Source organism: Netta rufina (assembly GCF_964035555.1).
Source record: "Netta rufina genome assembly, chromosome: 19".
NCBI lineage: Eukaryota > Metazoa > Chordata > Aves > Anseriformes > Anatidae > Netta > Netta rufina.
The window spans coordinates 8,153,435-8,176,887 of NC_140143.1; the positions used below are offsets into that span (position 1 = coordinate 8,153,435).

At 54.9% G+C, this 23,453-nt stretch overlaps 1 protein-coding gene across 1 annotated transcript in view; it reads right to left on the minus strand.

Moving 5' to 3' along the window:
- Positions 1 to 280: 280 nt before the first annotated feature.
- The window catches only part of MGAT5B (alpha-1,6-mannosylglycoprotein 6-beta-N-acetylglucosaminyltransferase B), a gene marked incomplete at both ends in the record, with an annotated part of 56,012 nt that continues 32,839 nt past the window's right edge, over positions 281 to 23,453 (minus strand). Inside the window, 10 exons of the mRNA XM_084298333.1 lie at positions 281 to 479; positions 1,546 to 1,820; positions 2,023 to 2,097; positions 7,305 to 7,421; positions 8,740 to 8,886; positions 9,545 to 9,700; positions 11,341 to 11,471; positions 12,070 to 12,203; positions 13,138 to 13,269; positions 22,856 to 23,025. Of these exons, the coding sequence (XP_084154459.1) occupies positions 281 to 479; positions 1,546 to 1,820; positions 2,023 to 2,097; positions 7,305 to 7,421; positions 8,740 to 8,886; positions 9,545 to 9,700; positions 11,341 to 11,471; positions 12,070 to 12,203; positions 13,138 to 13,269; positions 22,856 to 23,025 (1,536 nt within the window). The remainder of the gene's footprint in view (positions 480 to 1,545; positions 1,821 to 2,022; positions 2,098 to 7,304; positions 7,422 to 8,739; positions 8,887 to 9,544; positions 9,701 to 11,340; positions 11,472 to 12,069; positions 12,204 to 13,137; positions 13,270 to 22,855; positions 23,026 to 23,453) is intronic.

A 23,453-nucleotide genomic window follows, 5' to 3' on the forward strand; every position in this document is an offset into this window, starting at 1 on the left:
GAAGGGTGTCCCCCACCTCCCCAAGCCCCCTTTTTCTGCCACCCCGCCCCAGCCCCAACACGGTCCGGGTGGGTCCGGATGCGGACGGGCGCTGCGCCTCGAGAAGAAAAGGAAACCAAACGTCGGGACACGGTCATTCACAGCCGGCTGGAGGACGAAACAACCCACGAGAGTCTGGCACCCCCGGCTCAGCGCGCGTCCCGCCGGGAGGGACCCGTCCTGCTGCCCGGCTGTTGCAGAAGCTTTGAGCCCAAGCCCCCGGCTGCAGCACGTGGCCGAGTCACACGCAGTCCCTGCACAGAGCCACTTGTCCTTCGCGGTAGTCGCGGCAGGGGCAGAGGCGCCGGTACTTGGAGTTGTGGCCGGCGCAGCTGAAGAGCAGCGGCTCCTTCTGGAGGTAGCACTCGTGGACGTTCTCGGCCACCGCCGGGTAGAGATGGTTCATCTCGTACTCCGTGCTGTCACAGGTGATGCTGAGCCTGGGAATGAAGGAAAAAAAAAAAGCACGGGTCGGCTTCGGTGCCCCCTCTCCGGGTGGGGAGGCTGCCCGGTGCTTCGCTATGGGGTCTTTAATTCTCTGTCCATCCTCCCCAGGGTGTACCCTGGGTGAGATTTGGGGTCTCTGCTGGTTGAAGGAACCACAAGCACTATGCTTGGCACCTTGATGTGGATGCCAGCTGCCAGCCCAAAACACCCCAAAACCGAACCATGCAACCCGAGGACTGCCCCAAACCTCATGCAGGCCATAGATGGAGGACTCAGGGAATCACAGGCAAAATCCCACTAAAACCCCTTACATCCCCCCTGGGCCAAGGGGGATTCCTGCACCCTGTGGGCACCGTCCCCTGGGAGTGCACCCAAGTCAGATGCACGCCCTGGTGTCCCCTGACAGCCCGAAGCAGGAAAATGAAGATGGGAACCCACAAAGGCCCCAAGGAGCAGCAGGATCCCAGCTTCATCCTTCTCCAGGCTCGTGTCTGCAGCAGGAGCTCCAGCACCAGCGCTGCCCCTGCTCTGTGCCCCTCCAGCCCCCTGAGCCCACCCGCAGCTCCCCCAGGGCTCCAGGCACTGGGGCACAGAGCGAAATGCACGCCCCAGCTCTAATTTGTCATATAAAACTGTCACCAGGCCCCAAATTGCCTGCCTGGCCGGCGTGACGGAAATGGTAATACTCGCATCTTAATTGTCCACGCAGCAGCATGGAGCCCGGTGACAGATTTATACTCTATTAAAACTTCACTGCTGTGTGTTCAAAAGGCAGTTTTATGGAGAAAGACGTAAAAAAAAAAAAAAAAAAAAGGACAGAAAGGGAGAGAGCACGCGGGAGACGGAGAGAAGCGGGGTGGGAGAGGGATGGTGGCACGCCTGGATGTGCCAGCGCTGCTTTGGGAAGGACAAAACCATTCAGCTTTTGGGGTTTTAGGGGGAGGACACGGGGACAACGGGGGTGCAGGACAAAGCAGCCAGCCCTGGGGAACGGGGGAGCATCTCCGGCAGCCCCCCAGGGTGTCACCGCACCGTGCCGAGGAGGAGGACAGGACTTACTGGAGGAAGACCTCCTTCTTGTTGAGGAACCTGAAGAAGGTGGGCTCGCAGACCAGCCCGTGCCGCCGGCACGTCTCGGTGCAGGCGTGCCGCGTCTCCGACACCCACACCTGCAGCGAGTCCACCGGTGGCCAGGCGTGGGGGTCCCGGCTGGCACTGGGGGACCACACCAGGTGGGTGGCGTTGGGGGACAGGGCCAGCATGCTCGGGGGGCTTTGCATAGCAGGGCTCTTGGCCCTGGGAGGGGGAGGAGGAGACGTCGTGGTGCAGAAATCCTAGGAGGGAAAGGCAACAGGTCAGTGCCCGAAGGGAAAGGGGGGGTGGTGAGGATGGGGGCACGGCAGGATGCTCGGGCTGCTGGCGGCTCCTTCCCCAGCCTCCCTCTGCCAGCCCCTGAGCATCTTTGCTTTGTGTCCCCCCCAGGAGCCTCCATGGGCCAGGGGTCCCTTCCCCAGCAGAACAGGGACGGTGCCCGACCTGGTGCTGAATGTAGGCGTGGATCCGCTCCAGCATCCCCTCGCAGGTGTACTCGTAAGGCAGGTAAGGGTCCACCTGTGCAGGGGAAGAGAAGAGCACTGCAGCAGGAGGGAAAGGCTCGCCCATCCCAGCCATCACCGGGCTGGAGAGCACAGGAACCGTGGGGAAATACAGAATAAATAATACTCCTGTCCCTCCATCTACCGCCAGAGCAGAAGGACATGGAAGAAAACCATCCAGTTCCTGAATTAATTCGTCTCCTTTTCCTAAAAATAGCAAGTACCACGCAAGGGCACTGCAGGAATCAGACCCGTACCAGGACTGGGACCTCAGCTTGGAAATCTTCGATCCAATTTGGAGGAAAACTAGGACTGCAAAAACCTAGCACTGCAAAACCTTGGCAAGCAGTAAAGTGTTTGAGAGAAAAAGGGTGAAGGATTAACTGGGGTTTGACCCATATATTGGTTAAAATGAGGTCACCTTGCTCTATTGTCTTTTTTTTTTTCTTGGTGTTGTTTGTAAAATAAAACTGCAAAATAAATTCGGTTTAATGCAATAAGTCACTTCCAAAGGAAAGCTTGAACACTTCCAGCCCAACAAAGTGTCCAGGAGCTCAACAGATTTGCTCCACCCCAGTTTCCCAACCATTTCCAGGGGCATTTCCCTGGCCCCTTGGAGATGCCGGTGGCCGGCGTGTTGGACACGGGGGACCACAGGACAGGTCCTCACCCTGGGATGGAGCAAACGCCTCCCACAGCCCCGTCCTGCTGTTTGTGCAGAGCCAGCAGCACTCCGGTGTATTTTTAGCGCGGGTTATGAAACGCTGCTGCTCTCCTCTTGCTTTTCCACATCGCACCTCCCTCCCCCAGAGCTGCCCTCGCATCCCGCTGTGGAAATCAGCTCCCCCCTCTGCATCCCAGCCCCCGCAACACCCCCAGACCCTGTGGGGTCACCTTATCCCTCCCTCCGTGGGGTTTGGTGCGGGAAGGGGCTGGTGCTGGAGCCCCCCCTTCTCCTGCGCATCTCTGCTGAGCTTCGTGCGAGGGATGGATTAGAAGCAAAAATACCCCAAAGATAGTTCAGCCGGAAAACACTGCTTCTCCTATTTCTGCGCATCCAAAATAGCCGTCTCCTTTGAAGTACCTGTCAAAGCCGGGCTCAAAAGGCTCAGCCTGCCAAGAAGATCCCTCCAAGCGTCTCCCCACCATAAATATCCCACCTGAGATCTCGGCAAGGCTGGAAATCACAGCTGCTCTGTCTCATTACAGGTGTGCAGCATAATCGGGGCTGACACCTTGGCAGGCACTGATCCTGCCTCTGAATTAGCAGTGAGTTAACCGGGGCCGAGTCCTTCACAGAGCACGGTGCTGCTGCATGAAGCCCGAGCAGGGCTGGGGGCTGCCTGGCACAGCTTTGGGGCTGCTTGGAGTGGATTTGGGGCTACCCAGCTACAAAGCATCACCAGCGCTGTGCTCACAGCAGTGATGCTGGGGAACTTTGCTCAGGATGCTGCCATGCAGCAGAAGCCTGTAAAACAGCCTCTTTCCCCCCAAAACACCATGCCTGCAGGGCACAATGTGACTGATGATGGGATGCGACCCCCCCACAGCGCACCCACCACCCCGGAGTTACCCCAAAAGCTCTCGCTGCCCCTGCCACTCCTCACCCACACTCGTTAAAATTCAGCTCCCGCCACCACAACTGCAGGAAAATGCCAATTTCGGGAAGATAATTGTTTAATTAAAACCTGACAGGCTTGGCCTCCCCTTGACAGCTGCGGTGTTAATGCTGCTCCCCGCGCCGGGAGCTCGGGCTCTGCCCTGGGGGATGCTCTGAGCTAGAGGCAGGCAGGGCTGGGGGGGGCTCACCCCATCACCCCAACCCCACAGCTCGAGGTTTGGGGGCCACAGGGGTCCCCCTGGGATGGGTTTTGCCACCCTTTCCTGCACACATCACTGGGGAACCCAGGGCCAAAGCAAGGCGCGAAGGCGCTTTGGGATTTTTACAGTCCTGCTCTGGAATCCCAGAGCTGCAGGGAGGAATAAGCCTCCTTGGGTCCAAAGGGAACAAAAGAGAAAAAAATAAATCCAAACGTCACCAGAGAAATAAGTAGAAAAGTAATGCAATTGTCTGCCAGCACGTAGCAGCAGGCTGGGAAGGCTTTAACCAGCTATTTTGGCGGTGATGTTTAATACGCCACTCTTTCAAGCATAGTCTGAAATGTATAATTTTCCATTATATTCCTGTATGTTTGACTTTAATATAATGAAGCCTTCTCCCTTCGCTACACCAGAATATTGGGTCTATTAAATTGCTTGTGCGGGGACTGTTTTTGACAAGGGAAGAAGCTGAAGGCCAAAAAAATGACCGTGCATGGAAACCTCTCCCCTCCTCGCTCCCAGCCCCTGGCTGGTGTCACTGCTCCGGGGGGCAATTTGTCTCATGTTTTTCCCTCTCCTGGGTGGTGGTTTGCTGTCTGGGTTATATGGGTTTGGCTGTTATATGGAGCTGCCATGCTCCAAATCCTCCTTACGGCCAGGTTGGGGTTGAGAGCAATCGGGGAGCACAAAGCGGCTCCACCGCGGGACGAGCTCCAAAGGGGCCACCCGCAGGGGGTGCTGCCGCTTGCAAAGAGGCATTGCAAACCCAAGCCGTGCTGAAACCTCTAGCAAGAGGGAAAAAAGTTTTTTTTCTTCCAGCAAACCTCAGCTGGCTCACGGAGAAGGACACCTGCTGCATCTCAACGCCGCTATGTGCAGGGCACACAGACCCAGAAGGCGAGCGCAGCCTCAGGATTGCTGCCACCTCCCCACTGGTGGCAGCAGCTCCCAAGCCCCTCGATGGGTCCCAGCACCCCTGGGTGCCAGCACCCCACATGAAGCCTCTTGTGGAGGCACATCAAAGGAGACACCTCGCAGCTTCCCCAGCTTCGCCTCTGGAAAATGTTTTACCGACACCTGCCTCAGAGCTTCAAAGCCAAAGGTGTGCGATGAGTGATTTTTCAGTGTCACGATGGAAAAAAAAAAGGAAAAAAAAAAAAGGAAAAAAAAAATCAGTTTTGGGTCGGATTTCAATTTCCAGTGTTTCCACCCATCAAGGAGAAAAATGTGTTGTTTCAGGTCAGGCAATCTGTTTTGCTTGGGGAGGCAAAGGGAAATGCATCATTTCGGATCCAAGCCTCCCTTTCAATGAGCGAGCCGGGCAGTTTCAGACAAAGCCATGCAGATGGGAAACCAAAACACGTCACCTCATTTCGGTAATGTTGAAATGAAATGTTTCCAGTGAAAATAAAATTATAAATTGATGGTCATTATTCTGAAAGACAAATTTGCCAAATATTCGGATGACACAATGTCCCGTTTTGCCTTGGGGAGAAAAGGAGCCAGGAAAACTGTTCCTCCTACCTGGCTGGGAGCAGCAGCACTGAACCGCCCGCTCCTGCCGCTAAGACATTTGTTTTCATTTCCTGCTGTAACAAACATTACTTTAAAGACAAGATACCAAGGGATTCCTGAAGCCAAAGCCCATAATGGGGCTTTTAAACCTGTGAGGGAGGTCAATTTTAGACTTAATTGCCTTGACAGCATCTCTAGTATTGCAGACCTTTCTATTTAACCAAAAAAAAAAAAAAAAAAAGGAAGAAAAAAAAAGCAGTTGCTCATCCTTGGTCCCTGCTCTGCTTCCAGAGGATTTATAGATCATGTAAAAAATCCCAAAACACAAACCAGCAGAGGTTTGTTGTAGGATTATCCCAGCACCCTTCTTGGTGGACAGGACCTCCTTGGTTTTGGGAGGCAGCCTGAGCTTCCCTCCCTGCTCCCCTTCAAGGTTTAATTTAATAGGACCATGAAGCCCCATTTCCAGTGTGGGTGTCGCACTGTAATGGGGAAGGCACAGAAAGCCCCATACAGTGCCCAGCCCCAGGTTCCCACACCACGGACCTGGCACCCCCCCGCTACCCATTCAGGTCCCACGTTTTTGGTGCTCCCCTGCCTCCCACCAGCTGTTCTGCAATGTAAGAAATGTTAATTAAGGGAGGGAGGAAGGATGTGTTGTGACTGCACCGCAACTGCATTTGCATGAACAGCTGACGGTGGGAACAGGGAGAAAACTGGTGATGGGAACTCATCAGCCTGAGGCAGAACTTCCCAAAATCCTCCCTTTTTTTTTCATTTTAAACCCTGGGCTTACCATTAAACTCCTAAATTACCCAGTCCATATTCAGTCCACATTTCAGCATGACACAGCTGCCCAGGGACCGGATCACCCCAAAAGCCAGCACTTCCCCCACACTTAATTCTAATTCTCCCCTTTTCATGCCCCTGATGGCAGGCAGCCCCAGACACCTCTGTTTTCTCTCTCCAACACCTCTCCCCTTCTCCTGCACACCCTGCAGCATCTCCCCGAGCAGATGGTGCCGGGTCGCTTGCTGCCACTGGCGCACGCCGACAGCTGGCCCGGCGGCACGGCAGCAGGGATGGAATCGTTTTTAATTTCATTTTAATCGAGATCCCACAACGCGTGCGCAAAAGGACAGAATGTTTTCCTAAGTCAGTTTTGTTCGTTCTTTGCAGACTCTTAGGGAAAGTGAGGGAGATGAAGAGCCACAACGGTCATGGGTGACAGAGCCGGGCAGTGACTGCGTTGGCTGGACGAGGTCCTCGGGTTGTCACAGGCACTGGTGCCTCTCGTGCAGGGACAGGCAGCGATGACAGGGACCTTTCCTGTGTTTTCAGCCCCAGTAAGACCAAGAGGCTGGGTTTATCGGATTTCTACAAGTATGTTTGTGTCTGCTTTGTGTTAAGCCAGGAGGAGCAAAGACGCACGTTTCTGCTGGTGACCTCGCCAACAAGCAGGTGACCAGCAAAGCCTGCGGTCACCCCCTGGTCAGCATCACCCCAGCACCCTCCAAAATCCCATCCCGTGAGCCCCAAAGCCCAGCCCCATCTCAGCAACACATTGCTATCACAAGGGGACAGTTCATCGTAACCAAAATAAATCGTGAGAGATCAGAGACCAGCACTTCTCACTCCAGGAAAACTGACTTTACAAACTCGGAGAGGCTCCAACCCCTGCACAGGAGGTAAATATTTGCAGCAGTGTGGTTCAGTGCCAGGTGCCACCACTGCCACGCATCTCCAGCCACCCCCTGGTCCCAAACCTCATCTCCCTCACCCCAGCACCGCCTTGCTCCATCTGACCCACACCAACACAAGCAGCACCCTGAGCTGCCCTGAAGAAACCATCGGTGACCACCCCTCAGCCCTTTCTCCGAGCCTCACCTGGGTCCTCATGATTGCTTTGATAGCAGCTTCGAACTCCTCGGAGTTATTGTAGTCGACAGTCCACACGTGGGGCTTCCCAATGAAGTCCTCGGCATATGGGTGCTGGGAGGACACCTACAAGGCAGCAACGGGAGCTGTTTTTTTTGCAGTCCCTGCCAGAAGCAGCGCTGCTGTCTGGCACCCGCAGCCACACCGGCGGAGAGGAGCAGACTGCCGCCGGCTCAGCCGTGTTTGGTTTTAAACCACTGCACATGGAGATGTGCTGGGAAGAGAGCAGCTCCTCCAAGCCCAGCTGCTCCCCAGCGTTAGGCCGATGCCCTAAAATTCCCGCTGGGTTGGGATGCCTCGTTCCCATCGGTGCCAAAAGTGCCCCAGCTGCTCCGAATGTCCCCATCCCCATAACTCGGGTAAAACCTAACCTTGACCTGAATCATTCAAGGGAGCCAGGGGGCAAAACAGACATCTCTCATTGCCAGGTCAAGAAACAGGTCGGAGACAAAATCTATCCCCACCGAAGGGGCAGAGAAGTTGTCACCAGGAGAAAGTGGTGCTGGCAGATGCTGCAGGAAGCCACTCATTGGTACCCCACCGCCACCCACCTCTCACCAGGCAATTTTGGGGGAACTTGCCTCTTTTATTTAAACCTCTGACACTGCCTTTCCAACCCCACATTGCTGTAAGGCAGCCAGAGCCTGAAATCTCCCCATGGGACAGGAAGAGAGAGGATGCTGAGCTGTTTTGGGGAGCACTGCAGAGCAGGAAAACCTGCCAGGAAGAGGAGGAGAGCCACACACACTCCTCAGTTTATTCCCCAGCTTGCTCTCCCTTCCCTTTGTTTCCCCAGCAGATTACCAAACCTCCTTCCCCTCCCCTTTGTGACCACCCTGGGGCATTTCACAGCCCCAGGCAGCCGGTGGGGACAGGCACGATTGGGGACAGAGTGGCCCAGCCACCAGGCACATGACAGCCACTGCCAGGCTGAGCGCGGGGAGCGAGCGCTGCATTATCCACTTCATTAATAATGAAAGAGGCAATTTTCTCAACCCTTTAACTTTTAAAGAGTTCCTGCTTCGCTCAGATTGAATTCCCAGTGACAGGCAAGCCCGGGAGGGATTTTGTCCCCCTGCAGCCGTGCTGAGGTCCCGGCATCCTTCTCGTTTTGCAGAACGAGGGGGGAGTTGCTGGGCTCAGCCTGCAGGGGAGCACCAGACCCTGTCCAGGAGAGGTGTGCGTGGATCTGCCCTGATCAGAAGGGAATTAACATGCGTTTTTGGGGTCTGCAAGCATCTCCCACACCACGCTCTCCTTTGCAACACCCAGCAGGGCCCCTTCCATCCAAACACTCTGGATACTTCTGCACCTGAGGGTTTGGAGAAAACCTCTCCAAAAAATCCCAGTTTAACACCTTTTTTCCCCACACACACACACTTGCCTCTCTCGACGTCGGCTTCCCGCGGAAGAACTCGTGGTTGAGGGAGCTGTGCGGGGGGTTGAAGCGTGCCTGCAGGAACACGCAGCCGTTGGCGATCGCCTCCAGCGGGGCAGGGCCCTCGTAGGGGAACCCAAAGCCAATAAAGAGCTGCAAGAAGCAAACCCAGGTGATGTGAGTTAATGCTGCCTTGGTCTCTGGCACGCCAGCCCTGTGGAAAGGCTCCTGAATAACCCACCAGCATCTTGTGCTGCTACCGAGCCGCTATGGCAGCTCTACGCGGTTCAACACCCCACAGCTTAAAGGTGTTAAAAACTACCCCCGTGGTCAGATGGATGCTCTGTGGCTCACAGCCCACTGGTACAAGATAATGGGGTGTTTGTAGCAGGGGGACTTGCAGAGATCACCCACAGTGGCTGCAACCACCGTGGTCCTGCAGGGAGATACGCTGCTCTGCTTGGGGAACCAGGAGCACTGTGCCAGCACCCTGCACCTCGCTCTGAGGTTTGTCCCATTTCATTTTATCGAGGCAAGGGGAAGAAGAAAAAGAACTAAAAAAGCCTGAGCATGAAATTAATTAATCAAGAAACTTTGCACTCTGTCTGTGAGGAGGAGAAACTCGTCAGACACGTCTCGAGTTGAAATGAGGTGCTCTGCTCCACTCCCGGGTAATTAGCCCTGCTGACAGCGAACCTAGGAGGCGAGCAGGCACGGGGCTCTCCCCCCACTGCCCTCGCCTTTAATTAGAGCTGGTTTCTCAAGGCCTGCTTAATGAAGGGCCGTGGCAGAGAGCTCGAGGGTTGCCCACCTTCGCCTTCCGCAGCAGCTGCTGGAACTCGTGCTGTGGCAGCAGCCCGTGGTTCTTCACGAAGGCCGGCACCTCTGGCGGCCTCTGCGTCTCGTAGTACACCGTGCCGTGGATCTCCATGTACTTGTTGAGGATGGCCAAGAACCTCTCCTTGCCCTGCGGAGGAGTGACGCAAGAATTTGGGGGGCTGACCCCCCCAAACTCCTGGGGTGGGTGAGATTTAGTTCTGAAACCGCTCGCTTGGAACAGCCAAAAACCACCAAACCCACCCCCAACCCTTTTAGGAAGGGCAAAACTTGTACCCTCTCCTCCCCCATGGATCCCTCAAGAGGAGGGGGTCCCCAAAATCCAGCACCCCAAAACATGCCACGGACACCAGCACCCCAAACCCGGCTTTCCCCGCAGCGTCCACGGGCAGCTTTGGTGCCAGAGCTGCTGAATTACAGATGAGTGGAGGCAGGGGGAGGTTTGCAAAGCCAGGGCTTGTTAACGGCCTCTTATTCCACGTAACAAGTCCCCAGGATGTTCTCACTTGGGTTTAATCCCTCAGCCTGTTTTACTACCTGGAAAATCAAGAGGGTCATCATTTTTCTTCTTTTAGAGGCTTTCTAGCTTTTGCTCTCCGAAGCAGCCTTCCATTTTAACAATTTCTCTGCTGCAGATTTTTTTTTATATTTTTTTTTCTTTTTGCTCAGAAAAGCACAGAGGGACCATACTTTGGATGCTGTGCTTTCAGCTTATTCCAGGGCTGCGATAGGCCCCTAAGGAGCAGGCTGGGAGGGAATCAGGAGGTATAAAGGAGGAATTTGAGAAAACTCCACACGTTGCCTTAAAGCCTCTCTGAACACAGCATTTCTGCACTCAGCCACGTAGCCCTGGACTTCTCTAAGGCTAAAAACCAGAGCTGCATACAGAGGAAAGAAGCCAAGCAGCAGTTCCTGGTGACACAAAGCTGCGGGGTGCAATCTTGGCCACAAAGGGCCTGAGGAGATGGAGGTAAAACACCACAGAGCATCACTGGTGGGGAGAACCAGACCCAGCTCTGCTGAGCATAATCTAACCCCGACATGCTGTTGGGGGCGTTGGATATTATTTGTGGATTCTAGCTAAAGGGAGAAAACGTTTGTAGCACTAAAGGCAGGCAAATGGTGATTTTCACCGTCTTGAATCCCCTCCCAGATGAACCTAACAAAGCTCAAATGAAGCTTCTGGACAAGAAGAGGTTCAGGGGGGTCAAATGAGATGACAAAACATCTTCACCTCTCCCTGTAACACGCCCAGGGCAGAGGCACAAGGGATGGGCAGGGGGCACGATGGCAAAGCCACGAACCCGTGGGCAGGAGGAGGTGACATGGGGAGGTTGGATCTGGGCTCACCATGGATTTCCAGGGCTTTGCCCCAGGATTTCCTGGGCTGTCAATGTGGAAAGCTGGGCATGTGGGTAGATGCAGCCCCCCATCCACTTGGGGGCAAACAAGAGGCAAACATGACGTTTTCCCCCCCCCTAGACAGTGCACAGGGCTAACACGGGACAGCAGCGGGGTGCAGCACCCTACCTGCAGCTGGAACATCCCCAGTGGTGCGCAAAGGGGGAAGGAAAAAAGAAAAACACAAAATCAAGAGTTATCTCCTTGTTCTCAAGCCCTGGGAGGAAAAACAACTCTGGAAGAGAGAGGAGGGGAGGCAGAGCCAGTACCAAGAGCCCGGTACCTCCTATGAATGGGAGAAGGATGTTTTATTTATTTTTTTTTATGGATGCATGGAAAGTGGTGGCCCTGGCGCCCAAGGACACGCACCTTCCAGATGCTGGCCTCCTTCCCGTACACCACCGCCATGCTGCCCACTTTGTTGGACTTGATGAGCTGCCTCTCCGTCTTGTTGAGCTCCTCCGACACGAAGCCCATGAAGGAGTTGTCGGGGGTGTGAGCTGCGGACACCAAAAGAGGGACACGGCTCGGACCTCGTGGGGCTGAGACGAGGCCGGCTCCAGCGCCTTGATGGAGCTTGGAGGAAAAATAATGTGAAATCCCAGGAGAGCACCTCAAAAAATAAAGGCTTTGCACCTGCTCGAGGGGCTCTTTAAAACAAAAGGCATTTTTAAGGATAATAAATGGGTTTCCAGACAGGAAAAATTAATGTTTGAGTCACTGAGCACCCAAAGGGTCACCGGGCTTCGCTCGAGTGCAGCTCCCTTCCACGGCAAGACTTATCAGGTAAATCCAAGCCCTGGGCTGCCTCCTGCCTCAAAAATCCCAGCTGAGGAAAAATTGCACTCTGCAAACCAGACTGTGCCATGGGAGCTGGCAGCGTGCTGGAGCCACCTCTCCTGCATCTCACACTCCCACAGCAGGAGAGGCACCAGGGGATGTGGTGCCTCAGTGCCCACCTGGATGCCTCGGGGAGCGGGATCGCAGCCAGGGAGGACAGCACCGTCCCTGTAGCTCCTTCTAAAGGCAGCCAGAGCTGCTTCTGCGGCACCTACAAGCCCCCAAAATCGCCCCCGTGGGTCCCCATCCCCAGCTTACGGAACATGGTCATGAACTGGGAGGGGTGCAGGTTCCAGTAGCCCCAGTTGGTGCGGAAGCCACGCAGCGTGGCGTACTCCTCGTGGTTGTAGGCTGGCTCCGTCCCAAAGGTATCAATGACTCGGACGCGGCACCTGGGAGAGGATACAGGACATGGTCACGTCCCCACGCCTGCCTAAGGAGCGATTTCCCACCCCAGGGTTTTCTCTCCCTGTTGTTTTCCAGAATGATGCACGTCCTGGAGACTTGCTAATGCTTTTCCCAATATCCCAGGAATGCTGAGGCAGGCATTACCAACACAAGACCAAGGAGAGAAAGGGAAACATCAAGCCGGGGAAGAGAAAAACAAGCTGAATGTGAGAGCAAATGCATTTATAATAAAAGCAATAACATTGCTTGTCATTTTTCTCTCTAATAAAATTGTGCAGGATAGTGGAAGAGATGGGAGAAAACATAATAAATAGCAGGACTATCAGCACTAAATTAAATCGCATATTTTCCTGCCTGGTGATATACCAGGGGATGATGACATTTGTCTTGGTGCTGAAGGAGCCAGGGCCAGGGCTCTGCTTCTCGCAGACACAAAGGGCTCCCGCTCCCTTTGTGGCACAGCAACCCATGCCCGCAGGCTTGCAGCTTGGAGGCACACATGTGCCGCAGACATCCATAAGGTTGGGGGTTTTCCTCCCAGTTCAGACTCTTCTAACGAGGTTTTGTTTCAAACACGTGAGGCTCTGGAGCGAGCAGACCCCCTCGTGTCACTGCAGCAGGGGCTGCAGCACGGCGGCAGCTGGTAAAGCCAGGCAAAAATCCGAGCTGCCATAAAAAAGGGAGAGATTGCCTGGATGAGGCCAGGGGCTCCTGGGGAGGGGAGGCTGCCCCGACAGGGCAGAGCTGGGCTGGGGGCAGAAGCGGTGATGGAGACCCCACCGCTCAGCCCCTGAGGTGCAGCAGCTGGGTGATGATGAGTTTTGGAGCATCTCTTGTTGCCCGTTGTCCTTCGAGGTCACCAGCACCTGCCTTTGCTTGCTAGCTAAGGAGGGTTGGAGAAAGAAGGGGTTTGCTTACCTGTATTTCTTAAAGGAGAGCCCCATGTGCTGCTTCATCTGTTGGAGGCCGTGGTAGTCAGTGTAGATCAGGTCAAAAGGCAAAGGGTTGGTCAAGGGACAGTTTCCCCGTCCTGGAGGCACCCCTAAATTGCTGGAGAGAACCAGGAGGGCCCATCAGCTCCAAACAACACATGTGCACACCCCTCACAGGGCTTTAGGAAGGGTCATTGGCCAGCTCCATGCTCTCCACGTTGTTCTCGTGCCCTGGGGACTCGGGGACAGCCTTGTCCCCACATCTGTCCCCAGGCAGAGCTCCCTGTGCAAGGTGAGGTGAGGCTGGAGCTCCTCTCTCAGCACTTGGAAAGGCAGGAAAATAGCATTTCTCTGCTCAGCCTTCATTTCCTGGGCCAAAAAATTGAGGTTTGGGGGAGTCCTGGTCCCTCCCCATCTTCACACCCGCTCCAGCCAAGTTCCTGCTGCGCACACATGGATGATGAAGCTTTTGCAGAACAAGAAGCAAGAGCTCACCAGCATCTCGTCTGACACACGTGCTCCCCTGGCCCTACAGGACTGGCCTCAAGTTGAAAACACCAGTTTGCTTTGCTTTGTTGGCGATCACATCAGCACCAACAGACTTAACACAACCGTGTCCTCGTGTCCTCTGTGCCCCCGAGTTCTCCAGCTTGGTCACTGGTCCCAAATCCACCCCGTGCAGATCACACACACCCTGTTCCTCTCCAGCCCTTACAGGTACTGATCACATCCCACAGGACCCTCACATTCCCCTCTGCCTGCCCCTGAATTTTGGGTACATTTATTACTATTTCTGAGTTTTTGTCCCATTTGTGGAACAGCTCACAAAGCCAGGGCAGTCAGACCGGGGGTCTCATTCGGTGCCATTTCCAGGGATTTTCAGCCAGTTCCTTAAAATAACCCTTCTCAGCCCCCTCTTCCCTCCTGCAGCAGATAAGGTGCGTTCTGAAAACCCAGATAAACTAGATCGACTGCAATCTCTTTATCAAGATCATCAGTTACCTTGCCGCCAACGTGCAACGTGATTAATCTGGCGTGATACATGGCTGGTAAACCTGCGGCATGTCTCCTTCCATTTTCAATTACCTCTGTGAACTGATGAATCCCTCTCCCCAAAGCTGTTCCATTAAGTGTACCACTGATGTCAGCCTGACAGCCCATCTGCTTGTCTGGACCACGTTTCCTCCTCAGAAAGAAAAAAAAGTGACACCTTCCAACTTCAGCAGGTTTCTCAAAAACCCTTGCAACATGTACGTGTGATTTCAGAGTGCCAGTGTGCTCAGAAATACAGGCGATCCGCCCCTCAGTGGCAATGTTCCTGTGCCTTTTTCCTCCTAAACACTGGCTCCTCCATTACTGTGAAACGAAAACATCCACAAGAAAATAATAATAAAAAATAATAAAAATAAAAAATAAAAATAAATGCTGAGGCCATTTGACCCAGCTGGGTCCTGCCCCACTCCCACCACACTGCAGCCCCCGTTCTGCCTCAGTTCTTCTATCGGGGGGGGGGTTTATCTGTGATTTGTTGTATTTTGCAAAGCTGAGCCCAGCACCATTGGAAATCCTGACTGCTGAGATGTCTGGCTTTGTTTTCTTCTGGGCTCCTCGCTAACTCCTAACGGGAATTTATCCCATCCATCCCTATGTGTATTTTCCCTTTTCTTAGGAATAAAAGACCCAGATGGTTTTTAGATGTCCAGACTTTGAAGCCTTCACTCTTATATCACCTCTCTCATGGGTTCTCTCAATTTCTCTACATTTCTTCTTCCAAAACTGAGCATCCCCTCTGCATCCCTACAAGAGCCATCCCAAACCCTTGAGCACTCCTGCGACTCCACAAAGTGAGTAACCACAGAATCACACCGCTCGCCCAAGCCAGGGAAAGCACAGATTTTCAATTCAAGGCAAAGAGCTGCGTCTGCAGCTGCTTCGCTGCTCCTGTCACAAGGAATATCAGCAGCAGCTCCAGGCAGAGCGGCCGGGTCAGCCGCAGGGGAAACAAGCTGCACTTTTATCACTTTTATGGGTGATTTTACACGATGCAGCAGATTGGGAAGGTGGCAGGAATAGAAAGGCTCTCACCTCCGCGAGCCACCTCAATGAGATAAATAGGGCAGCAAGGTGACCCGGCCTCATGGGGGTGGAGATGTTTCCTCCTGATGGGAGATGATGCCCCGGTGCCCCCCAGGGCGGGCAGGATGCGGTCCCAGAAATGGGTTCGGGCTGGGGACAGGCTGCACCCAGCTGGAGCAACAGGGCACAGCCTGGCTGTCTGCACTAGGGAGAAAGGGAATTTTAAAGCCACTAAAAATCCCCAGGATTTTATAGAGATGCAATAGTAAATGCCACGTTTGCTTGCCTACGTGCCACTTCCACCTCAGGCATCAAGCGATGTGTATTCAGGAGTTATGGAAACCATGCCGTGCCTTTCCCCGAGCCCTCTGCACCTCTGCTCTTCAACCCAGCCCTGAGTTTTGGCTGCAGGCACCTCTGCCCAGAGCCTGGCAGCAGTGCTGGCTTGCACCAAAGTGCACAGCCATGGAGCCAAGCAAACCTTGCATTTAACCAAACCAGATCTTTTCACTTTTTCCACTTCTTTTCCAGCACACACGTGCCATACATTCTGTAATGAGGCTGCTCGTGAGATGCATCCAAGCAAGATGCCACGAGCTCGGATGTGTCACACAGGCACCCTTGTTTCAGAATCATCCAGGATTTGAACAAAGCCCTGACCAGGCTTGACAAGGAGCTGCAGGAGGCAGCAGACAGCGCAGTTCATGCCGAAGCCTCTGCAACCTTCCCCCTGGGTACGTGCCACGGGGCCAGCCCAGCCCTGCCACCTCTCCCCAGATGTCTGGGACTTCTCCACATCCACCCGTGCTCCGAGTCAGGAAGGAATCTGAAGGCAGAGCTGGTGGCTTTGAAGCAGAGCATCTCTCTCCCACTTTCTTATCCTTCCTAACCAATTCTGAACTGCTGATTTTAATAATCCAATCACGCAAATGCAGGCCGCACCTCCTAGGTGGTGGGACTTTTTTCCCCCTTTCCTCCTTATTTAAACATTCTTTATTCAAGCTTTCATCATTTGCCAGTTAAGTCAACTAATTTTCTACTAAACCCAATTTCACTCATGGCTGGAGTGAAATTTCCGTGATTTTTCCTCGTGCCGTGTACCATTAATGGCGCTTGAAATTACGCAAATAAAACTGACGAGCACAAACACCTATTTTTCTCAGCGAGCTCAGCCAGGAGATTTGTTTTCGAGAAACCCTTGATCCCGGTCCTGCTCCTGCAGAAACCTCCCCGCCGAGACGCCCAGCGCATCCCCACGGCCAGCTTCCTCAGCCCTCACTTCCCACGAGGGCTCACATCGCCTCCAATGCCAGCAGACACGAGCACCGAGCTTCCCCCTCCGCCAGCTGCCTCCACCAGCTGTGCCCACTCCAGAATAAATCTACAGCAGCTTCTTGTCCTGCTATTTTCCCCTTGTAGGTACTTCAATCAACCAGGGGACGCGTTCCCTTCCCGAGCGCGGGGCAGGCTCTCTGAATTCAGATGACTGCAGGCTTATCTTTACATCCCGTTGACCTATTTTCAAATTAACCCAACCTTTCCCTCCGAGTCATCGCTCCTGGGGCTGAGAAGCCCAGCAGCAAATAGCTCTCGTGGGAACCTGCTGACAGCCTGAGCCAATATCCCACGTTACATCCGACTGCACCCTCTCTGCCTGCATCTCCTGGCATCAGCCAGCTGGGCTGGAGCAGGGGGACCACAGGAGGGCTCGTGCCCTTTCTGCTCCCTGTTTGCAGAGGCACAGGGAATTACCCGAGGGACAAAGGGTGCTGGAGACAGCCCAAGCAATGTGCTGGCCCCTGGGACAGCCCCGTCACCAGTGATTTAAAGAGCAAAGCAGAGGCTGTGAGATGCACGCCCTGCTGCGTGGCCTCTGCTCCCCGCTCTTCCTCCTGCCAGAAGGGAGGAGATGACCTCAGAAGCAAGGGGTTTCCAGCAATTACAGGACTCTTTGTTAAGCCACCTGCACATTTCTTACACCTGCCACGTGCCACAGGCATCCGGACTCCTTTCCTGGCCTGTGGTTGTGTGCTGTAGCCCAGCTGGGGGAGGGTGCCAGCAATGCTGTTTTCTTCTGAGGTTCAACAGCACCCCGCTTTCCCGTCGTGGCAGGAGGCAGAGCTCCTCTCACCTTTCTAAATTTTGCTGTGATTACCAAGGTTACGATAACCTGTACGTGATTAAAGCAGAAGTTTCTGCAAAGGCGAAGAAGCCAGCTTAGCGAGTCCTCATTTGGCTACAAAATAAACATATTTCACGAAGGAGGGCAATTTAACAGCTCGGTAATTCGCGCTAATTTATGCACCTTCCATCTCCTACGGGATGGAGCCCTCCGAGGTGGCAGAAATCCCTCCGCTTTGTGCCGAGGCGGCTCCATCCCTGCTCCCCACATGGGAGCCACCAGCAAAGCTCTGAGCAGGGAGATGCTGAGTTAAGGGGAGCAGCACTCGTGGCATTTCTCGGCTGGAATTAGCCAGGAGAAGCCAGAAGTGGTGCCTGAGCTGGACAGAGCTGAACCCCAGCAAAGCGCAGAGGGTGCAAAGCTGCTGATTTCAGCCCTGCTTGCTCTGAATGGCTCCCACAGGGTTCAGTGCCAAGTTCAATGAACTGCGGAAAATTACCTGTGTTTGGAGATGTGCTGGCAGAGAGAATGGCTCTTCCTGGTCAGAAATTCAGCAAATAGCCAAGAAACTTCCCAGGAAAGGGAAAGAAATGTTTGGGCTAACCCAGCGAGCAGCCGGGGCACTCTCGTGCCAGCAGTGCCTGTGCACACCTTGCCTTGCTGGGCTGCCTCCTGCTGCCCCGGCGACATCTGCAGCAGCCCAAAATAAAGGATATTTTCAGCCAAATTATCACAGGCACCACTAGAGCAAAGCCGGTTCCTACCCACTGATGTCCCAGGCCCCTGGGTGCTGCATCACCTAGGACGTACCTGCTGGAAGCATGCCCTGATTAAATTACAGATGGAAAAAAAAAATGAAAAATACACCCAGCCTCCCCCCTGGAGTGCAGCATCCAGCCCGATGCCCCAGCACGGACACGAAACCCGCTTATAGAAACACACGGTCTCCAGGAATGGGAAGAGCAGACACTACACAAAACGCATTTCATCCCCAAAGGAGCTGATCAGTCCCACGACCTTGCCATGCCATCAGCACCACGCGTGTCTGGCCACTGCTGGACATCTGCTTGTCCCTGCACGATGCCAGGGCTGCATTTGCCAGCTGGAGAGGGAAGGTGAAGCCTGGAGGCCGGGCACCGCGTTGGTTTTCGTGCGAACAGATGCGAGGCGGAGAGATGGCTTTTATCTGCCAGAAAATAATTAGAAATGCCTTCATCTGGCCATCGCGTTTCCATTCGAATGGCCCTTCTTGCAGCCTGAATACACCTCAGTGACCGTGGAAAGCACGGGAAAATAGCGGCTCTAATTAAGTAGATGCCAGGCAGCGAGATGAGAGCGGTGGCTGCGCTGGCTGCAAGCGCTGGGATGCAGCCCGGGGCCGAGCAGAGCCTCGTGCCGTGGCTGTGCCCCACTTGTTGGGATGCTCCTCGCCTGCACCCCGTGGCTCACAGCCGCTGCTGCTCACCAGGGAGAGGGCTGCCAGCAGGGGAACAAGCACATGCCTAAAATTAAGTACCCTGCCAGGGCCTGTGCTGTGAGTCCAGGACTTGACACCGGAGCAATTAAGCTCCGAGAACACTTTGTAAAGCCCTGACCCCGCGAGGCATCAAATCCTGTTTTCTTCGACTTTCTGTCCTGCCTTATGAGCTGTTAATTTCAAGGGGGCGATTTCAAAAGCACCTTTCAGCGCTGCCAGGATCAATACTCCCCATCACTTCAGCAGCGTGCAGAACTGCCCCCAGCTCCTGATACCCCTTCCCCAGCAGCCCCCCCTAAAAGCAGCCAGAGGTGTTGGTGTGACCATGCCCACCAGCATCCGAGGACAGGGCAGGAGCCCGGTGCCCATCCTGCCACGTCCCCGAGGTGCTGGGGGGGATGCTCAGCTGCATGCACCCAGTGACGATCGTGGGTTTGTGATAGCACAGCCACTGCTCCAAAGGCTCTCCTTGTAATTTTCCAGCATCTCCTTCGAGCTGCCTCATTAGGAACCCAGCTCAGGTCCTGCAGACAACCCTCCCCTCCCCTGCCTCGCACAGCGAGCCTGGTTCTTGTCTCCCTGCAAGCGCATCTGGGCTACCAAAGCAGCACGGGGGGGCTTCAAGCAAGAACCGAGTGCTTATATTCAGATTTGGGAGTGTCTCTTTATTTTATTCAGGCCTCAAAATGCTGCTGTCTCCCTCTCCTGCCCCTGCACACCCAGCACACCTCGTAACCCACCTGGTCCCCTCCCGGCACATTGCAGCACAGCCAACACGTGCCCAGTGATGCTCTGCTGCCGTGTTTCACCTCCAGCCTGGCAAGATGCATCAGAAGGCAGCTAATAAATGAACCAAGAAATGCAGGAGAGGACAAACGCCTGCCTTTGGTTCAACAGCAGGAGAAAAATTAAGCTCTGGCAGGACACAGGAGCGTGATTAGCAGGTCTCGAAGCTCCAGAGTGGGCAAAAATGAGGCTGGATTTGGTGTGGTGCGGTAATTCGGCAGCCCCTGCAGCTCACGGGGAAGTGCTGGCACTAAGCTACAAGATCTGCCCGAGCCAGAAGCGTCTGCAGCCCAGGCAGGACAGACAGACAGACACTGGGTGTGATGGGGACAGAGAAGTTCAGGGACGTGGTGAAGGACACGCAGCAGCGAGGTGGGGACACGGCCTCCTGCCTCCCCTGTGAAGGTGAGCAACCTGATCGATTCCTGGAGCCTGGTTTGGAACCAGGCCATGGAAAAAACAGGGCTGGGCTCAGCAAATCCTTCGCTCCGGGTTCGCTTTCATCCCCAAAGCACCTGGGAAAGGCCAGCTCAGCACCTGGGCACTTCATTTGCAGTTTAGCCGCTGCTGCTCTCCTCCTTGGAGCACCGTGCAGATGCCATGCTCCAGATCCCTTTGCACGCCCAGCCCGCCAGGTGCCACCTCTGGGGGCCAGGGACTTTCTCTTCATCCTGTTTACCCAATCCCCATACTTTAGACCCAATCCTGACCACTGCCTCCGGGCATTGCTGCATTGCAATCAATAAACACACCAGTAACAAGCAGCTGGCAGGTAACTGCTGGCTGAAGAGTGCGCACACAAACCTTTTAGCCATCCCTTGCCAATGATCAATACAGGTATAAAAACCAGCTCAGAAACGTGAAGGAGCAAAAACAGACCAGGAGAGAGGTTATTCCATGCTGAATAATGTATGGGCACCAGGCTTTGCTCCGCGAAGCCGTGCTGGGCAGGAGCAGCTACAGCTCCGAGCCGTGAAGGGAGCAGGGGGGTGCCAGAGAGAAATAAACAAAAAGCGGAATCAACATTTCGCGTTTCTGGAGTGAAATATCCCCAGACCCAGCCCAAAGCTGGATCCTGGCTGCGGGCTGAGCTGGTGATGGCAATGATGAGATGTGAGCCAGGGGAACCCCAAAAAACCTGCAAGGTGGTGCTGCTGGAGGGGCTTCACCCGAGGCACCCGCAGCCACGTGTGAGCTCCCTGAGCCGCCCCAGGGGGCTGCACGGGGTCAGCAGGAGGGGGAATCGGAGCACTTGGGCGGGTTTATCTTTGCTGCCCACCCTCAGCAGACCCAGCTGAGGGGCTGAGCAGGGACAGAAGCATCACAACGCATTCCTGATGTGGGCTGCAGCCAGTTTTCCCTTGAACATCGTGTAAGGAGGGAGAAGAGGGGGGGGTTCTGGGTCCGTCCCAGCACTGCAGCCCCCTCCTCGCACATCCCCAGCTCTCTGCACAGCATCCCGTGCCCGCAGCCACCAGCAAAGCCCCCTCGGGACCTTGGCTAAGCACGCAAGATTAACGGCCAGCACAGCTTGTTATTAATCACACACCTTCAGTTAAGCCTCCCGCTTGCTCCCGGCAGCACGGGGGCTTATCTCAGCCCACCTCCATGGCACGGTGGCAGGGAGCTTTCCAAAAGGTCAGCAGGTACCGAGCCGGGTCCCATCCAGCACCAGGATGGGTCTACAAAGCAGGACCCAGCTCCGGCCCCAGCTCCTGCCCCGCTCGCCCCAGCTGTGGAGGATCCGTGTGTCCAGGCATCTCAGGGAATAGGTCCAAAGCCACACAGCCAGAGCAGATTTCATCATGGCCAAGCGGTGCCAGAACTCCTACGCTTCTAAGAAAGCTGAAACCTTCCAGGGCCTCTCCCCAGGGTGGCTCGCAGGGGGAAACAAACCCTGCACAACCCCCGGGAAGCCTCAGCCAGCTCCTTCCCCTCATTAAACAACCACCGTGAGGCCCTCCATCAAAAAACACAGGCAAGAACGAGGCAGCAACAACAAAAGCCTCCCAGCCATTAACTTCCTCCATCCTGGAGCACACGGATCCAATTCAGCACGTCGATTTAGCTCAGCACGCAGCGCAGCACAGGGATGGCCGCGATGCATGCCCGTGCCTCCTTGAGAAGCTGCTGCATCTTGCAGCAGGACCAGGATTATTTTTTTTTTGGAGTTAATTACTCGGGAGCTAATTCTGTTCATTAATTCTGAATGCTGCAGGGACTGGGTTGGGTTTTTCTTTTCTTTTCTTTCCTTTTTTTTTTTTTTTTTTCCCCAGGATTGTTATTTATTTTTTGCACTCCCTTCCCAGCACAGCTCATTATGCGGCAGATGCTAGCTTAAGCATCGCCCCAAATCTCCCCGGTCCACGAGGCAACTTCAGGCTTTTCTCCATTTACATCCCGCCCTCGTTTGCATTTTCATTGGCACTTGCCCTCCAACTTGACATCTCTGGCAGGAGCCCAGGAAACCTTGTGAGAAGCCCGGTGATAACAAGCTCAGCAGCAGAGCCCCACGCCCGCTCGGGCATCTCCTGTATGACCACCTCCTCCTTTTTTCTTTTTCCACTTAATATTGGTCTCTCTTGGAGACTGGGTGCTGAGGGTGGCAGGGTGCAGCTGTTTGCAAGCTCCCAACCTGCCTCACCCCATGGCACACTGCAGAAAGCACCCCAAAATTCCCCCACAGGTCCCCAAACCAACCCCAGGACCTCCAAAGGAGGGCTCCTTGGTGGCTGCCACCCCCTCGCAAGGGACACGGGTTATTTTTGGCAGCCTTACTCAGCTGCCTCACAGCCGAGCAGGAAGGGAGGGAGGGAAGGAAGGAAGGAAGGGAGCACGGCTGCCGCTCAGACACCGCCGGCACAGCCACGTACCCGCTGTGGTGTGGAGGGAAGAGCCCCCGACCCGTGGGACATCCTGCAGCCACACGGCCCCCAGAGAGCATCGCTGGGGAACGGGGGCCAGAATGGACACGGGAGATGCCGTGTGCTGACAGCAAGGGACTAACGTTGCTCAGATCCAGCCCCAGGACCACTCAATCAGCCCCACGCAAAGCCTTAAATTTGTACCGATCGCTCCCACCTCCTCGGGATGCGGAGGGGATGGGATCAAGCCCAGCATGTCAGCACCAACCTAGAGCCTGCACCAACCATGGGCAAGGGAAAAGCCAGCCCTGAGCTTTGCAGATCTCATGATTTCAGACAAGTGCACGCCCCGAGGGCATCGCGCACCCGCGGCACCCACCTCTGCAGCTCCTTCAGCGACACCGTCACCCTCAGGCTGTGTCCCAGGAGGAAGAGGGCAGCCAGGATGTCCGCCCACTGCACCATCTCGCCCAGCGGGCCCCCCTTCAGCACCCGCGGGCTGAAAACATCCCCCGATTCCTCCGTCAGGAAGCCGATGTGAACCAGGATCTGGGGACGGGAGGAGAGGGGTCAGTGCCGAATGGGCGGCTGGGGGGGGGGAATGATGTTGTCACCATCAGGCAGTTTGGTTTTTAAAGGCTTTGGCCAAAAATGACTGATGATTGTGCCCCCCTCCGCCTCCTCCTGCAGGCTGTAATTACTCAGGGAAATCACTCGGGTGTGAAGACAAACAATCTATGCCCAATTAGCAAGGACCCAATATTCAGATGCTCCCAGCGGCTGGGCTCTCTCTGTCTTTAGACCTGGTCCTTTTCCCCCATGCCCATCAGGGGCTGTTCATGGATGGGGCAAGAATCTCTCTGCAGAAAGGGCCACCCAGGGGAGGGCAGAGGGAAAATGCCAACAGGATGGCCAACAGCCTCCAGCACCCCTAGGAGCTGTGCCACCCCCTCCCCAAATTGCAGTATCCTGCTGTA